The sequence below is a fragment of the Xyrauchen texanus genome, chromosome 31 (genome assembly GCF_025860055.1).
Source record: "Xyrauchen texanus isolate HMW12.3.18 chromosome 31, RBS_HiC_50CHRs, whole genome shotgun sequence".
Taxonomy (NCBI): Eukaryota; Metazoa; Chordata; class Actinopteri; order Cypriniformes; family Catostomidae; genus Xyrauchen; species Xyrauchen texanus.
In genome coordinates, this window is record NC_068306.1 from 31629933 (window position 1) to 31647067 (window position 17135).

Here is a 17135-nt window from a genome sequence, read left to right on the forward strand (position 1 = left end):
TATCGTTCTTTTATTGAATCAATTCTATCCTTTTCTTTAGTGTCCTGGTTTGGAAATCTATCTTTAAAGAACAGAAATCTTTTGAGTCAAATTGACAAATGGTCTAGTTGGCTGATTGGGGAGTCACAGCTTAACCTGGCATCCCTGTATACCACACAGTTACAGCAGTTGGCTGGCTCGATTTTAAATGATGACTCCCATCCCTTGGATAGTGAATTTCAGCTTCTTCCTTCTGAACGAAAGTTTATAGTCCCACAGTGCAGAACAAAGCGGTATAAAACAGCTTTGTTCCAGCAGCTATTACTCAGTTGAACAAGTCGTAGCAACATTGCTAATATGATGATATAAATGCAATGTCTATTTTATTTAACTGTTTATATATTGTATTTAAATGTTGATTGGAACGTGGAGCACTTGTTATCATGTCGTTCACCGTTTGTGCTGTTTCTAAAAAAAAATGTCAAAATGTATGAACTCATCCTCTGCAAACCAAATCTACCTATGGGTATAAATAAAGTAAACTGAAACTGATATCCAGTAAGTCATCAGCTAACCAGACACAACACTTTAATAGTCTACACATAGGAAAGGAAAGAGGAAACAATGGCTAAACAAAAACTCACTAAGGTATTTAATAGATTAGTAAGAAACCATGGGAGGAACCTAGACTGGACCGGCACCAGAATTTTCTGAATTTTAAGAATATTGATGGTTGATTCAAAACCCTTTCCTTTAATTTGGAGAACTTCAAAAGTAGCTAAATCTTTGGAATAGCTCAGTTTAACAAAATTGTTAATTAAAAATACTGAAAGAGATCTGTAATTCCAAACCTTTTTTTGTGCAAGTATCAAGATGCATGAGAATGGCAATTTAGCCGAATATTTGCCTTCAGATTCTGAAACATGTTCAAATAAACTTAGAGACTTAGAGATTGCTAATCATAGCTTCCTATAAGGTCTTAGTCAGTAGTTAAAAAGTACTAAGATTGTAGAAAATCTGATTAAAAGTATAAAACAAATTTGAACTTATTTAATAACACCAGTGCCAACATGGTACTTGAATAACTAACACAATACTCCACTTTACAAAGAATACAGAAAAAAAAAAATATTACGTGATAAGAGAATCATTTGTCAGAAAGGAAGAAGTAAGGGATAAAGGACACGTGTGATTACACTATTTTAATGCACAACATGGAGGCGCGGGGGTGGTTACCTAAGCGAAGTGCATTAAAATAATTTAACGCACATGTGGATTATCCTAGTTATACCATGTTCACTTGCCAGCATTAAAGAGCCCATATTATGCTCATTTACAGGTTAATAACTATATTTTGGGGGCATACTAGAATAAGTACATGCTTTAATGTAAAAAACACATTCTTTTTCTCATACTGTACATTGCTGCAGCACCTCTTTTCACCCTCTGTCTGAAACGTTCTGTTTTAGCTTCTGTCTCTAAGTCCCCATTTCCCAAAAGCCCAGTCTGCTCTGATTGGTCAGCTGGCCCAGTCTGTTGTGATTGGTCAACTGCTTAGAGCGTGTGTCAGAAATGTAACGCCCCATACCATAACCGAAGTAGCCCTTAGGTACGCAAATGTGTTACACAGTGACATGGACAAGAAAGTAATGGCTGGACTTCAAACCAGACATTTCTGGCAGTACTGTTCATATTCGGTAATGTGATTGTGCTCCAAGTGTTGAAACAGATTGGTGGTATTACCTTTGGTCGTTGAAACGGTTTTCTGCAGTATGTACATTTGACTTGATTTTGTTCGGTGTCTTCTTTACTGAAGTCAAAATGTGTCCAAACGACGGACACTGCATTTTTCTTTGGTACAAGCTGCTCCTATTGCTCAGTTGACTCATTGTTTGAGTTCGCCTCCATGTTGCTTCAGTGCCGCTGACTGGATGGGGCAGAGTCACGTGACCACAAACGCGTGACTTAAAAATATGTTTTAAAGGGGAAGTAGTAACAGGATTCAAAAAACGAAATGACCGACATGGGAAAATTACGTCGGTTAGAGGTTCTGAATTTCGGTTTCCATTACTTTTCGATTAATTGTCCAGCACTATAATAGGGCCTCTTTAATTAGTTAAAGCTGTCATTTATGCAGCATAAATAAAAAAATTTGGTGCAATAATATTACATTTATTTTAATGAATAATAATACTAATAATCAAAATTAAAAAAACTGTACGAATAATTGTAAAAATGGACATGAGCTTTTTCGAGAGTACACACTCTGCAAAAACTTTTAAATGCACAATCCAGAAATAATAATTGCCACTCCTATGGGTTGGCACTCCTAAGTAATACTTAATTTATTTTCTTTGTCATTTTCACATTAATTAGGCAAAATCTGCCTTGCAAAAATCAATGGTGGTGATTTTGATTAATTTTAGTGACTCGATTGTTTAGATTCGTTCGTTGATTCGTTCACTGATCAGACTTTCAAGTTATGCCTTTGTGCCTGCTGATGACACCAAATGACCATATTGAAAGTAATTGCACTGTGCCAAAAGCAGTCAACAAATCAAATTTTCCTTTATTACAATTCTGCAATGCTGAAATTCTTCTGCACCGCAGAGTGTTAAAGCATCACAAGTCTTTGCCCACAAATGACAACAAATTGGTCTGATTACTTTTTATCAAGCTATATAAAAAAAAGGACAACAATACTAGCCTAAAAATTGTTTAGGTAACGTCTGTATGTCATTGTAATGTGTGTTCATCATTCCCTTCTATTCTTAATTCATCCGGCTCCTTTTCTTGTTGAACAAGATTGACGATATGAAAGAACAACATGCAGGTCCTCCTTTCGGTAAGTAGATCATTGTTTATGATGACTGATTCATTTATGTCGGTCGTGAACGAGTTTACCAGTACATTCAGTTTGTTCTCTACTAAAGTGCTCACACTAAAGTCAGTCTTTAAACACAAAACAAAGGAAGACAAATGGAATTTGCATGTCAACAAAAGTACGAAGACACTGTAAAAATAGAGATTAACACCATAACCGTTTTTACCACAAATGGTAGGTCTTATTTTCACTATATTTTGTCTAATGCTGGGCATAATCATTACCAAGTTCAAGATAAGACTAAACATTGTACACTATGCATCAAAGCACAACATTTCCATGTGTAATTCATGTTAGGCCTGAGCGATTTTTCTGATCAAAATTGTGATTTTAAAATGCAATTATTAAAAAAATAAAACATCTACAGGTTTGTTGTGGTGGTTTGCACAGTATCAAACAAAGTCCAAGCTTAATTACAAACTTATTATATTCTAACACTAAAATAAACAGATGAAACAATGCAGTTACTAGCACAACTGTTTATTTAAAACCACTTAACATTAACATTGTGCCATGATAAATCAAATAGTGTGTGCAAACATCTGTCACGACAAATCAAACAAATAACTACAGTATCTAGAATAAAGTTATATTAAATAATTTACATAAAAATAACATCTTAATCTTGTATTTAAGAACACTAATACTGTAAATAATTCTACTTCTGTAAATAACTGACCATAACCTACATTAAGGCTGCAACAAATAAACAATCAATGATAGCAAAAGTTAAATAAATAAATCAAGACGTTCACATCTTGATTGCTACACATCTTCACATAGTTCAGGGTAATGTGTTCAAAGATTTTTTTGACAAAAAGAGCAGCAAATCCACCTTCTCCTGTTTGAGGCATGACCGTTGGCATGTTACTATATTGCCTGCTGCACCGAGGAGTCTTTCTGATGGTGAACTTGTAGCAGGAACACACCGGTATCGGCAAGCTAACCTGCTCAACCTGGGAAAGTTAACCTGGTGCTGTTTCCACCAGGCCAGGGAATCCTCTTCTCCATCAATTGCTTGTGGAATTATGTAGCTGTTCAGATCTGCTTCCACCGCATCATTAAAATTAAGAGATTCCACTGGAGACAGTGGGAATCTTGAAATAGCTGCCAAGTGTCTTTGCTTTGACAGATGAAGCTGCTGCTAAATCCTGTGGCTCTGTGGCATGTGATCTCTTCTCCTGTAACATTCAGAAAACATGACAACCAAGTTACTTCAGTTTTAACACATTTTCAGAACAGAAATTAATGTTCAATGTATTTCATCATATAGAAACCTTTAAAAAAAAACAAGTGTAGTTTTCTTACCTTGCTTGCAGCTTCTTCCATCTCTGTCATCATTCTTGTTTTTATGGCCGGGATGTTGTCTTGACTGATGTAGTTTTTTTTTAAGTGAGGATCTAAGTATGATGTAACATCCAGAAGTTCTTGAGTGGCTGGGTCATCATATTTCTCCTGGAGGTACTGAAGGACTCTGTATTTGATTGCCCTTGATTGACCTAGATCTGTGTCCCCTTGATCTTCAGTGAGAGTCTTTGTTCTCAAAAAGTGAAGGACCGGCTTAAGATAGGAGACACTAACATATTCCTATCCAGAAAGCACAATTTTAAACTCTTGGTGTGGATGCAGAGCCTTGTGGATGGATTCAACACCTCTATTTATTGCCATGTCAGTGTTAGATGTCTTGTTTTCTTGTCAGCAGACAGCACATGATTCAAAGCTCTACATTGCCCCGGCACCCTTGCAATATTTTTTTCTTTAGTTCAAACAGCACCCTTGCAATCATTTTTGCTTTGGTTCCCCATCTTGTTGGACACACTGTAATCAATGAGTGCTCAGGCAGATGCAAATCTTTTTGGGCAGCAGTCAGCACAATTCTTTTCTTATGCTGTAGGAGAACTGACTGACCAGCTTCTTGCAGACGGCTACTGCTCGCTACACCCTATCATCTTTCAGTGCGTTTTCTGAAAATAAACCATTTAAAAAAAGCTTAGCAAGAATGCAATTATCTCAGTTAGCATTAGTTAATAAAAAAAGGTATGTTGAATTTACTATGAACGACATTTTTGCATTGATTATTAACCTAGATTAATGTTCATTTATACATGCGCTACTGTTCATTATTTATTCATATTTGTTCATAATACATTACGTTATGCTAATTTAAACAACTTGAAATTTTAAGCTTGTATTAGTATGTGTAGTAAATATACAATCATATTAAATAATAATATTAACCAAGCTCAACAAATGCTTTAGAATTATTGATCATTGTTATTACATGTTAGGTATTTACATGAACAGTTTGAACTTATTTGTTGTGTTACCAATACCTAATATTGGTGCAATTCTAATGTACAAAAACATTTGTAATGATGTATTTTATATTAATTACTTTAGATTATAAAATTGATATTATAAATTAAACACTTACCGAAAGCAAGATGGAGACTGTGGCCAAAACACTGAAGCCTGCCATTTATTTCCACTGCCCTTATGATGTTGGCTGAATTGTCTGAGATGTTTTCTCCCATATGGTCAATGGGAAAGTATGACATTTGTAAACAAGGACTCTTTAATTTGAAATCCTCATGGATTAAATGAACAGTGAGACTTTGATATGGTTCAGTGGTCCTGGTGGACCACATGCCAGTTGTTGTCGCGTAATATTTCACATCTTTCAACTCTGCTACAACCTTCTTCCTGCAAGTATCAGTTCTGGGATGGCAGCTTGATTAAAGAACGTACGAGAGGGAATGTAGTATCTTTTACAGAGCATTAGGATACTATTTCTAAAACCATCTTTTGTGAAGGTGTAAACTAACACCATATCTTTAGCCAGTTACCTTGTTATGGCATCTGTTATTTCATGGTACCTTTGTGAAGATTTGTCATAGGGTGTGACAATTTCAAAGGCTTGAGCAATAGAAGTTTGCATCGCTGTCAGTTGCAGGGGTTGCAATGATGCAGTGTATTGGTGGATCTTTTAGCCATGCATTCATCATAGAGTTGTATGTGATGCTTCTTCAGTTGTTTATATAGGTTGGTTGTGTTGCCTCATGAGGTTGACACAGACGTTCAGCAGGTTTTACAAAGTACTTGCCTTTTAAGTTCATTAAAACTTCGAAATCCAAAATAATTCCACACATATGCTGTGCTGTTTTTTTTATGCACCAACCCGTCTGCAGGATTTTGCACTTCTACAGACAAACTTTGTTGCAGAGATGAACCGTTCCCGTTTATCTTTTTCTAAGTTAGCCGAATCACGTTCTTGGCATGTTATTCACTCTGCACTTGAAGTGTTAAAATGTCTCCTATTGGTTCAACTCTGCATCAAACATAATACATTCAAGAGGCAAACAGTCTATGTGGATGCTTGTTGTTACCATATTTGATATCCCTTGTTTAAAGTAATAATCACAGCTTTTGCGATTTGAAAATTGCACCCTTTAAAAAAAAAATTCGGTTGAAAATTATTAATTGTTCATCCCTAATTCATGTTATTTTTACTTTATGGTCTTCAGTCATTTTTACACATTCATAAATTGGGGATCATGTTCAAATGCTCAACTGAACGAACGACATGCAGCTCCTCCTGTTCAGTCGTTCAGCAAATCTTCGTTCATGAGTCATTCGTAAACAAATTTACCATTCAGTTCATTCACGAACAACGTCTCATTTCGTTTAGACTCAAATGACAGACTAGTTCAGTGAAGGGGCGTATTCGTTCAGCGGGTGAGACCAGTGATATTCTCATTCACAGAGTGCACTCGAATGCTATTGGCTCATGTTATAGGCAGTCTTTGCAGGCATGGAAAGCAGCAGATCCCATTGGCTTCAAAGGGAAAGACATCAGTGAACGAAAAATATGAGTCAGTGTATGTAGAAGAGCGATTTGTTCACTTAAAAGATTTGTTCAAAAAGAACATCACCTTTGCAGACGTGACATCTGTTTATCACAGAAGTGTAAAAGTGGCTCTTACATGACAAGGAAAACCACCCAAAACGCTCTGAAAATAGCAGACTTTGACCTCTACTACACCGCAAAAGGCTGTGTTTCATGCGTGAGCTTGCAGCGCCCTCTAGCGGGTGTGTACGTCACATGCTGAGCAGCGCAGCAAAACTTTAAGATGTGTATGATATTACAAATCTTTTTGCCGGACAGTGAAAGTTGCATTTGACAGGTCCCGGTTTCCTTCTCTCTCCCTCCGTTCAAAACAAAGCTGCCAAATATTTTTTTTAGCTTACTTGTAGAGATCTCAAAGTGATCCAAGAAGCAGGAAAGATGGCTGATACGTGGATGTGCTGTTGTTACTCAGAAATATTAGGCCGCTAGATGGCACCATTGACCAATCAGAATTCCAGAGAGGCGTCTAATAAAAGGTTTTATTGCACATACTCCAGCCAATGAAAATCGAGTATTCGAATAGACCATTGTATAATGCAAATTATACATGTATTTTATGCAGATTCTAGCATATACAGTGAGGGAAAAAGTATTTGATCCCCTGCTGATTTTGTAAGTTTGCCCACTGACAAAGAAATGATCAGTCTATAATTTTAATGATAGGTTAATTTGAACAGTGAGAGACAGAATAACAACAATAAAATCCAGAAAAACGCATGTCAAAAAGTTTATAAATTAAATTGCATTTTAATGAGGGAAATAAGTATATTAGTATATTTAGAGTAGACTGATCATTTGTTTGTCAGTGGGCAAATGTACAATATCAGCAGGGGATCAAATACTTTTTTCCCTCACTGTAGCAAGTTGTTTTAATTTATGAGCTTGGTGCAATACTTCCGTCAAAACTTGGACAATTTCAAAACCATAATTTTTCATACTGACATTAAAGTCTAAGGAGTATAAGGATAAACCCTTTGGAAAATCATTATCTTTCTCTAAAGGTCTGCAGATAGCAGTCAGGCAGTAATGACTGTAAATTATATGACAGCTGTCTTAGCAGTATTTATTTAACATTAGCCATGTAAAGAACAGGCTCTTTCAATAATTCCATTTTAGTTTTTTTTTTTTTACTTTAATGAGAAATGTATACTTGTTTAATGTATTTAATAGCGAATATTAAAACCGAAGAACCAAAACCAAGTAATCCAGTGTACTTTACATTATTCCCTTCCATGCACTTGGATCACTACATTGACTCACAAAGTTTAAAATGTATTTGTTTCCTAAGTGGACTCGCAATAACTCAGAATCTCATTCAAGTCCATGTTCAAATCATTCAAAACATTATCAACATGACTACCACATTCATCATCTGCTAATTACAGGCAAATCAGAAGCTGGGTGTCATCACTAACACATTATTCAAAACACTTGCTAATCAAGTAGGTTGTCATCAGTACAACACTTATAGTGGAGGGGATCAGTCCAAACAGCAGAAGTCCCTGCATGGTGTTGGAACTATCGATGACTTTAATCAGCAGCAAAAAGGTTAACACACAACCTTGCCTGGAGGCAGAGGTTGCATTCTGAAGGAAAATAAAAAACGGAATAGATAACATGGTGCCTCACATTGCTCAAGAGAAGCAGAGAAAAATGGAAGCAGACATGATGTTTATTCAGGGGGAAAATGAAACGTCAGTGTGTTTGGGAAGGAGACTGATAAGCAGTAATTGTAGAGTTCATGACAAGTGGTTGAGAGTAATTCTGTGGTCTACAAGGCATTAGACTTCATCAACTCCATGGCTTCTGGGGAGTGATGTGACAGGAATGGAGGTCAGCGGTGAGATGTAATCATCTGGAGATGTTATTCGTCCATCTGTCATCACATGTCTCCGCTTCAACCAGGATTGTGTAACATTCAGAATTGAAAAATTAGCTGTCTTTCATATCACGAGTTTTTGAATTGAGTTGGCCACGCCCTACAGAACGTTGAATTGGAAGAGGAATTTACGGAACAGCAATTGGAAGAAATTCTACATAGTCACACAACAGAGGAAATGTATAAGTCCGATTTGCATCTTGGGAGCTGCTACATGTTGCTTGGCTCCATTTTTTGGAAGACTGTCTGGTAAATTAGAATATTCTAGTTGATGACAAACTCTTTCTGCATGGCCCATAAAAAGAAAGTTTGTAATAATCTACCATCAGCCAGTCATTATCACAAAATATTTGTATAAAAACTTGAATCACCCTGTAAGGGTTTATTTTGCGATTAATGACTGTATAACGACTGGTTATGATTGTAGATTATTCAATTTACAATATTGGCACTTGCCAAATAAATAATTTAATGGACATTTATGATGATTTCAGCTGAAGTTACGGAATTCCACCTGCTGTTTGTGTCGAGTTCAGTTGGTTTATTTAGCAAAAATGACCATCTGACATTATCTAGATTATTACACTACTATGCTGCAAATAAATAAATAAACTGACATGATACACTTTGCCTTTTTTTTAATTTTCTTGCAGAGATCGCAGAATGATGCAAGTAGGAAAGATGAATTGCAAAACCTGGATGACCGGTGAAATATCACTTTATTCCAAGATATGCCGACATTATTCAGAAAAATCTGACCGCTGGATAGCATGGTTGAACTATCAAAATGTATGATTGCTGAGAGTAAAAAAATTATGTATAATTTGATATAATGATATATATGTGAATTTAATACACAATTCACTAGACTTGGCTTTAACCAGTCTAAGTGATTTGACCAGGATTATGGGCTGGTGAGTGAATGGGGTTGATTTTGATGATGCCCATTGGGCAAACACTATGTCTCAGCTATCTCTGTGTGTTTGTGAAATCGTAGATTTTGAACAAGAGTCAGCATTGATGGTGGTTATCATTTATTATTTGGAAAGCCTAACATAATATTGGGTATTATTGATTGGATGACAAATGCAAAACTACATCATAGCTCACTGGTTGTATGGAACAGTTGTCAAACTCTATGCAAATGGTAATCTGTGATTGACTAGAAAGATCTCACTGAAAGTTTGTTCTGATCAATCTCTGCATAGTTGGTGGTGAATACACGGACTGAGTACCGGACGGAGCAGAAGAACAAGGCCAAGCCGAAGGTGGAGGAGTTCACCATCAGTGTCACGGATGGAGTTTCTGAGAGGCTGAAGGTATGACTCTATTACTTTGGCATGGATGCCTAGAACACCCTGCTAAAAAGACCAGTTTAGACTGGTAGATTTGATTGGACCAGCATGGTCTTTCTGATGTAACTGGCTGACCAAGGTTTGGTTTTAGTTTTTTTCGCCAACATAGGATGCTGGTGTGCTGGTGTCCCCATCAGATTACATAATTAGCTTAAGCAGCAAGAATAAGTCAAGTGGTTTTTATAACTGACTTTTTTTATAACTGGTTTTTTGAAGCTGACTGTCCAATAACTTGGACAGTCAGCTTCAACAGTAAAAAAACAGTTGGTAAAATGTATGGCTATACAAAACCAGCACTAACCAGCATAAACCATCCTAGACTAGCATGAAAATTAATTCTGTATAGGTTTTGTTTTCAGCATGGTTGTAGCCACTGAGAAAAAACACTTATAATGAATTACAAAGTCAATAATAAACCAATCATCATGTTTTAATTTAAAAATCCATCCAAGTTTAATCTTGCACCACTAATTGCATCACTGTGTAATAGTCTACAAGTAGTCTTATTACTGCAAGAACATGGTACACAATAAATGTTCCTAAAGGTTCCTCGTACTCGATCAAGTGTCTTCTTGAAAAACATGCAGTCTTTCTTTGAATATCAAGTTTTTGCTTAAGCTATTTAGATTGAATCCTTGAGGCAGTTCTGGAATCTGCAGGCTGATAGAATGTTGTGGGCAATGTGGACCGTTTGGACTTCATTAATTTAGAGTTGGACAGAAAAGACATCTGGGGATGTTTTACCTAGTGAAAGTCATTTGGGAGGAAGTTGAAAAAGAAAGGAATCATTTGATGTACAAATGAAAGGTTCTGTAAGCCACAAAGCATTATGAAAAAGAAACCGTACAGCCCTGCAATCTGCAGTATTCTTTCACGGTCACATAGCTGAGCTTTCTTTTATAGGCTTGTTGTAGGATACTCTTCTCCAAGGTTGTTGTCAAGGAGGAGCCATTCAGAGTACAAAGAGCTAACTGCTGGCTGATCTCTGCTGTGTGAAGTCTCCCAGTTGGATTTTATGGTATTCCCCACCGTAGCTCCACTATTAAGCGAAGAAGGAATGTTCCCTCTCATTAAACGCTCAAAACAAAAGAGAATTGAGGTCTCTTGGAGTTTTATTTAGCCAAGTGGAACATATTAACATATCATGGCAAAATAAATGTGGTATTAAGACAACTTAATTAAGCAGGAAGTAGGTATTGTGATTTCTGCTTGCTGTTAGTGCACTGTCTGGGAGGTTTGATAGAGGAACTGGAGGGTGCGGTATTTGGCTTTGACTTACAAGACTTTCCAACTACTCACAAGTATACATAGATTACTATAAATTAAGCACATTATTGAAAACATAAACTGAATATTCAGTGTGAAAAATTGGAACTTCGATGATATATATTTTGATTTGATTGTAATCACAAGAAGTTGGCTATAATATCACTAGCGGTGCTTGCAAATTGTTGAACCCTTAACCCTATTATATTTTATAATTGATCAGATTTCCTTTTTTGTCTGTTGGATGATAAAACGGGCTCATTGATGTGCATTGATTAAAGGAGGGATCTGAGCACTATCTTGGAGCACAATATCAGAGAGATTTGGGGCCTGTGTTGGGTGTAATCAGATTATAAATTTATTAGTTCAGTAGTCTGATCTTTTAGACAAAAATAACTGTAACCTTTCTTAATTGCCTTTCAATTAAGTTAATTACTGTACGTTTAGTTACTTTGCTTGGGTTACACTTATTTCTAAAATAATAGAAATACAACAAGAAATATAATAAGCTCCCTAACGAGTCATTATAAGGGAGAAACAAGTCTATGACTTGCATGCGATAATGAACGAGGGGGAAATTTAGACATTATTTAGAATTTTTTGAGCATACAAACAACGTTTCTGTGAAGTGTTTTAGAAAGTAACTAAAAAGTTAAGTAATTAGTAATGTGATAATTTTCAAGTAATTTATAACTTGTATTGGATTAGTTTCTTTGAGTAAATTACCCAACACTGCTTATAGGGTTGGGTTATTTTGATGTGGACCTCTAAGCAACCGTCTAGAAAACTCTAGCAACCACTTAGCAACACCTTAGCAAGAACCAAGAACATCCGAAAAACTGCATAGCATAAATGGCAAAACTTTTTTATTACAGCTTAGCAACCACAAAGCAATACATAGTGACCCATTTAGGGTTGCTCCGGTACCAAAATTTTTACTTCGGTACCTCAGTATGGATGCTAACTCGATACTTGGGCAACAAATTAAAAAAAAACTCAGATTTTTGATGCAATTACACAGAAAATTTCTGACAAAATGTACTGAATAAGTCTTAGAAAAAGGCATAATTTTTATCTATGTTTAAATTGTTCTGAGTTCCATGTTAAATGTTTTCAGATTAACAAATTCTATTGATTCACATATATGAACACTGTGTACAACAAAACATACTTATATACATAGAATTATTCTTAACCCCCACTATTACCCCTCCCAATCCCACACTGACCCCAGCAACATCACAGGGGTCTCAAATGACAGACACACACATGCATAAAAAAATAAACAAACAAATAAATAAAAAAATATATAATAATCACACATCCATAAATGACAAATACCTGCCCCATTTCTCCAAAAACATGTTGTACCTCCCCGTTCTTTTGAATGCATCTTCAAAAGAACTGTCCATCTCCGAGCACCACTCCTAAAAAAGGGTACTCCAGCCAAACTCCAGCCAGATTATCTGCCTTGCGATCATGTCACCAGAGAATCTTGTTTATCACCATCTTGGAGTCCTTCAGGTGTTTTTTTAGCAAACTCCATGCGGGCTTTCATGTGTCTTGCACTGAGGAGAGGCTTCCGTCGGGCCACTCTGCCATAAAGCCCCGACTGGTGGATGGCTGCAGTGATGGTTGACTTACTACAACTTTCTCTCATCTCCCGACTGCATCTCTGGAGCTCAGCCACAGTGATCTTTGGGTTCTTCTTTACCTCTCTCACCAAGGCTCTTCTCCCCCGATAGCTCAGTTTGGCCGGACGGCCAGCTCTAGGAAGGGTTCTGGTCATCCCAAACGTCTTCCATTTAAGGATTATGGAGGCCACTGTGCTCTTATGAACCTTAAGGGCAGCAGAAATTTTTTGTAACCTTGGCCAGATCTGTGCCTTGCCACAATTCTGTCTCTGAGCTCTTCAGGCAGTTCCTTTGACCTCATGATTCTCATTTGCTCTGACATGCACTGTGAGCTGTAAGGTCTTATATAGACAGGTGTGTGGCTTTCCTAATCAAGTCCAATCAGTATAATCAAACACAGCTGGACTCAGTTGAAGGTGTAGAACCATCTCAAGGATGATCAGAAGAAATGGACAGCACCTGAGTTAAATATATGAGTGTCACAGCAAAGGGTCTGAATACTTAGGACCATGTGATATTTCAGTTTTTCTTTTTTAATAAATGTGCATAAATGTCAACAAGTCTGTGTTTTTCTGTCAATATGGGGTGCTGTGTGTACAATAATGAGGAAAAAAAATGAACTTAAATGATTTTAGCAAATGGCTGCAATATAACAAAGAGTGAAAATTTTAAGGGGGTCTGAATACTTTCCGTACCCACTGTAAAATCTTAAATTATATAAGGCGCACCCTGATGTCTCTAGATGCAGTTTTTATGTTTTTTTTAAATCCTAGCCCATTCACCCTCCAATTCCAAGATTAAATCTTTCTCCCATAATCTCTTGAGAGTGGTTGAGACTAGTGTTGTCAAAAATACCAGTACTCCGGTACCAATTCGGAACTGAAACAAATTTTTTTTTACTATACCAGAATTTCTGAAGGTCTACCCGGTACCCATGCAGAGTCAGGAACTTTTGAATGCTCACAGCAAGCAAAAGATGGCGACAAGCAAAGCTGCTGCAGATTCTCAACTGAATCTTTTCGAAAAGAAAAGTGGAAAAAGCCAGGTTTGGAAATTCTTTGTATTTGAGGCTGATGAAAAGGGAAACGTCATAGATCAGCAAAAACCTATTTGTAAACGGTGCCTTTGCAATTTTCTGACGAGAGGAGGAAACGCATCAAACTTAATAAAGCACCTGAAAGACAATAACCCGGATTAATTCAAGCAACCAAATCAGGTTAGTTTAAAAGCATATTATCATTTGCATTAGGGCTGAAATGTATAGTTGACATTATCGACCATGTGGAAAAAAAAAAAATGACAATAAAAATTGTCGAATAGTCGTTTCATCTCATTTAACGTAAAAAGAAATCATATTAAACTGTAATGATGATGCGCGAGAGCAGAAATGCAGTTCACGCCTGACGGAGGAGAGGAATAATTACACAGATCACAGTCCAGGTGCACTCTAAACTTTCACAGCTTCATTTTATGTAGATCCCAAAGTATTAGGGAATTATAAAAAAAAATAAATAAAAAAAAAGTAAATTCAGAAGCAGTCTCGTTGTGGAATAAGCGGAGCCGGAGCTCTTTAAAGGAAACATCCCGGCGTTACAAATGCAGTTATATTTAATGTGTTATAGCTTTATTAAAGTTCAAATAATACAAAAGCAGATCATATTAATAACTATAAACTCAGAAACTGGCATTCTCTGTGTTAAGCGCCTCTTCAATGAGTTGCGTGAATGTCCCGATCTAAGGGGGAGAGATTGAAACTGCACCCGGCTGAGAGAGACTCTGCCTCGGGGATGCTCATCCCTTTAGCGCGGACGCTTAATGAGGCTAGATTAGAACGCGATTGCTCGCGACTTATTTAATCATAATATATGTGACTGTGCATTTCTTATCGTGAAGAAAAATGGCAATATGCAGCTTTGTTAATACGAGAGCACTTTGCACATTAGTTTGGAAATTGTTTTTTATTCATTCTATTGTATGCTTGTTAAGTTAGTTTTTTTTTTGTACTAAAAACTGCAAAAGTTGAAGCATATATTGCACAGTTTTGTTATAAAAGTGTAAATTAAAGTGTTGCTCAATGGCATATTTCTGTTCTTAGTTCCGCTGCTAATGTTTTGTTAACTTTGTTAATAAAAGAGTGTTGTTTTGTAACCTGTTTTTGCATTGGTACCAAAAATGGTATCGAGTATCGTGAAATTTCAATGGTATTGGTACCGACTACTGAAAATTTGGTACCGTGACAACACTAGTTGAGACTCCGTCCCCCAGAATCTGAACCAACAAGGAGTAATACACTGATGCCTCATGACCTTTTCCAAAAGCAGCAATCACTTATCCTAGAGTATCTGCTGCTCTAGGGGGGTGTATGCTATTCCCCAAAATAGTACAGCGCAAGTGGCGCAGCTGTAAATACCTAAAAAAATCTCAGATCTGGGGATCACAAAATATTGAACCAAATTTTAAAAGGATCTACACATGCCACACTTATATAGGTCAACGAGTGTATAAACCCCCACTCACAATCTAATTAATGCATAGTTTGGGGTTTAGCCATAAGCTTGAGGCTACATTTAGATAAATATCTGAATTAAACACTCTGGACACTTTTGTCCATACCAGGTACAAATGTGAAATAACGGGGTGTAACTTGACTTCTCTGGTTAGTACTACTTGTTCAGTACAGAACCAGGGAGGGGCTCTCGCAGGTGGAAGCGACCAATGGGCCAAATGTCTGAGACAGAACGCAAAATAATAAAACACATTCTTGGGTAGGCTTAGCCCACCTTTATCAGTCGGCCTATGCAGCTTACTAAAATGTAGTCTGGGGCGCTTCCCATTCCAAATGAAGGATTTTGCTATGCTCTCAAATTGCTTGAAATAAGAGAGGAGGACATCTACCAGGAGAGACGGTAGCAGGTAGTTACATTTTGGAATACAGTTAATTTTAAAAACATTAACCTTCCCAATCATCAATAAATGTCATGAAGTCCACCTGCCCACATTACTCGAATACCTTTTTATTACGGGGTCAAAATTAACTCAGACTAATTTGCTGGAAATAAGATGCCCAAATACTTAATACCCTGTTTGGGCCACTGGAAGGCACCTTGCTGGAAGGTCGTTACTGGACAGTATGCTGTCAGAGCCAAAGCTACACATTTAGACCAATTGACTTTGTATTCTGAGAATTTGGAAAAGGAATTTATAAATCTGTGGTGGCAAGGCATATAGCTAGTCTGGTCAGAGATGAATAATAAAATATAATCTGCGTAAAGCAGAAGCTTATGCGCCACACCTCCCGCCATCACCCCTTGAAAATCATCTTATCGCAGCTGCTAATTGGTTCCAGGGTAAGACAAAACAATAATGGGAAAAGTAAAATTATCTGACATTAATCCATTTGTTTGTACCGCTGCTACAGGGTGTCTATAAATTAACTTGATCCAACCAATAAACATACTCTCAAATCCTTACATTTCCAAAATCTTAAAAATAGAATCCCATTCTACCATATCAGATGCCTTTTCGGCATCAAGTGAGATGGCAGCAATAGAGTCTGACCATTCACCACTGACCACATTATATTGATGTAATACCTAATGTTATCAGAAGAGCTATGGCCCTGAATAAACCCCACCTGATCTGTATGTATAAGAGATGTCGTAACTTAATCGATTAGCCAGAATATTTGACAAAATTTTGACATCTAGATGGATCAGGGAAATTGGATGGTAACTCTTACACTCGCTTGGATATTTGTCCTTTTTAAGACTCAGACTGATCCGGACTTGTGTCATGGTTGGCGGAAGCTTTCCATTCACTATTGATTCTGTATAAACTTCTAACAAAAGTGGATCCAGTTCTGTAGCATAAGATCTAAAAAATTCAGTGGCAAAACCATCTGGCCCTGGAGCCTTGCCGGTAGGTAAGGCCTTTATTACCTCGTCACGCTCCAAGTTTATCTCAGAATCAAGAGAATTTTTTTGCTTGGTCGTCAATTTAGGGAGTTCTAATGGTTCCACAAATTTTCAAATATCTTCATCAGTAGACGAAGACATGGAACTCTAAAGATCAAGATAGAACTCTTTAAAGGCATTATTAATATCAATGGCAGAGGTAAAAATTTCACCACCAGCAGATTTCACTGTGGAAATGGTAGAAAAAGACTCTCTCTGCTTTATATATTTAGCCAAAAGCTTCCCTGCTTTGTCCCCTGACTCAAAATATGACTGTC

General features: G+C 36.9%; 1 protein-coding gene across 1 annotated transcript in view; it reads left to right on the forward strand.

The window, feature by feature from the left end:
• The window catches only part of LOC127625377 (neuronal vesicle trafficking-associated protein 2-like), a 67853-nt gene that overhangs the window by 5601 nt on the left and 45117 nt on the right, over positions 1-17135 (forward strand). Inside the window, exon 3 of the mRNA XM_052100636.1 lies at positions 9858-9968. Coding sequence (XP_051956596.1) covers positions 9858-9968 — 111 coding nt within the window. The remainder of the gene's footprint in view (positions 1-9857; positions 9969-17135) is intronic.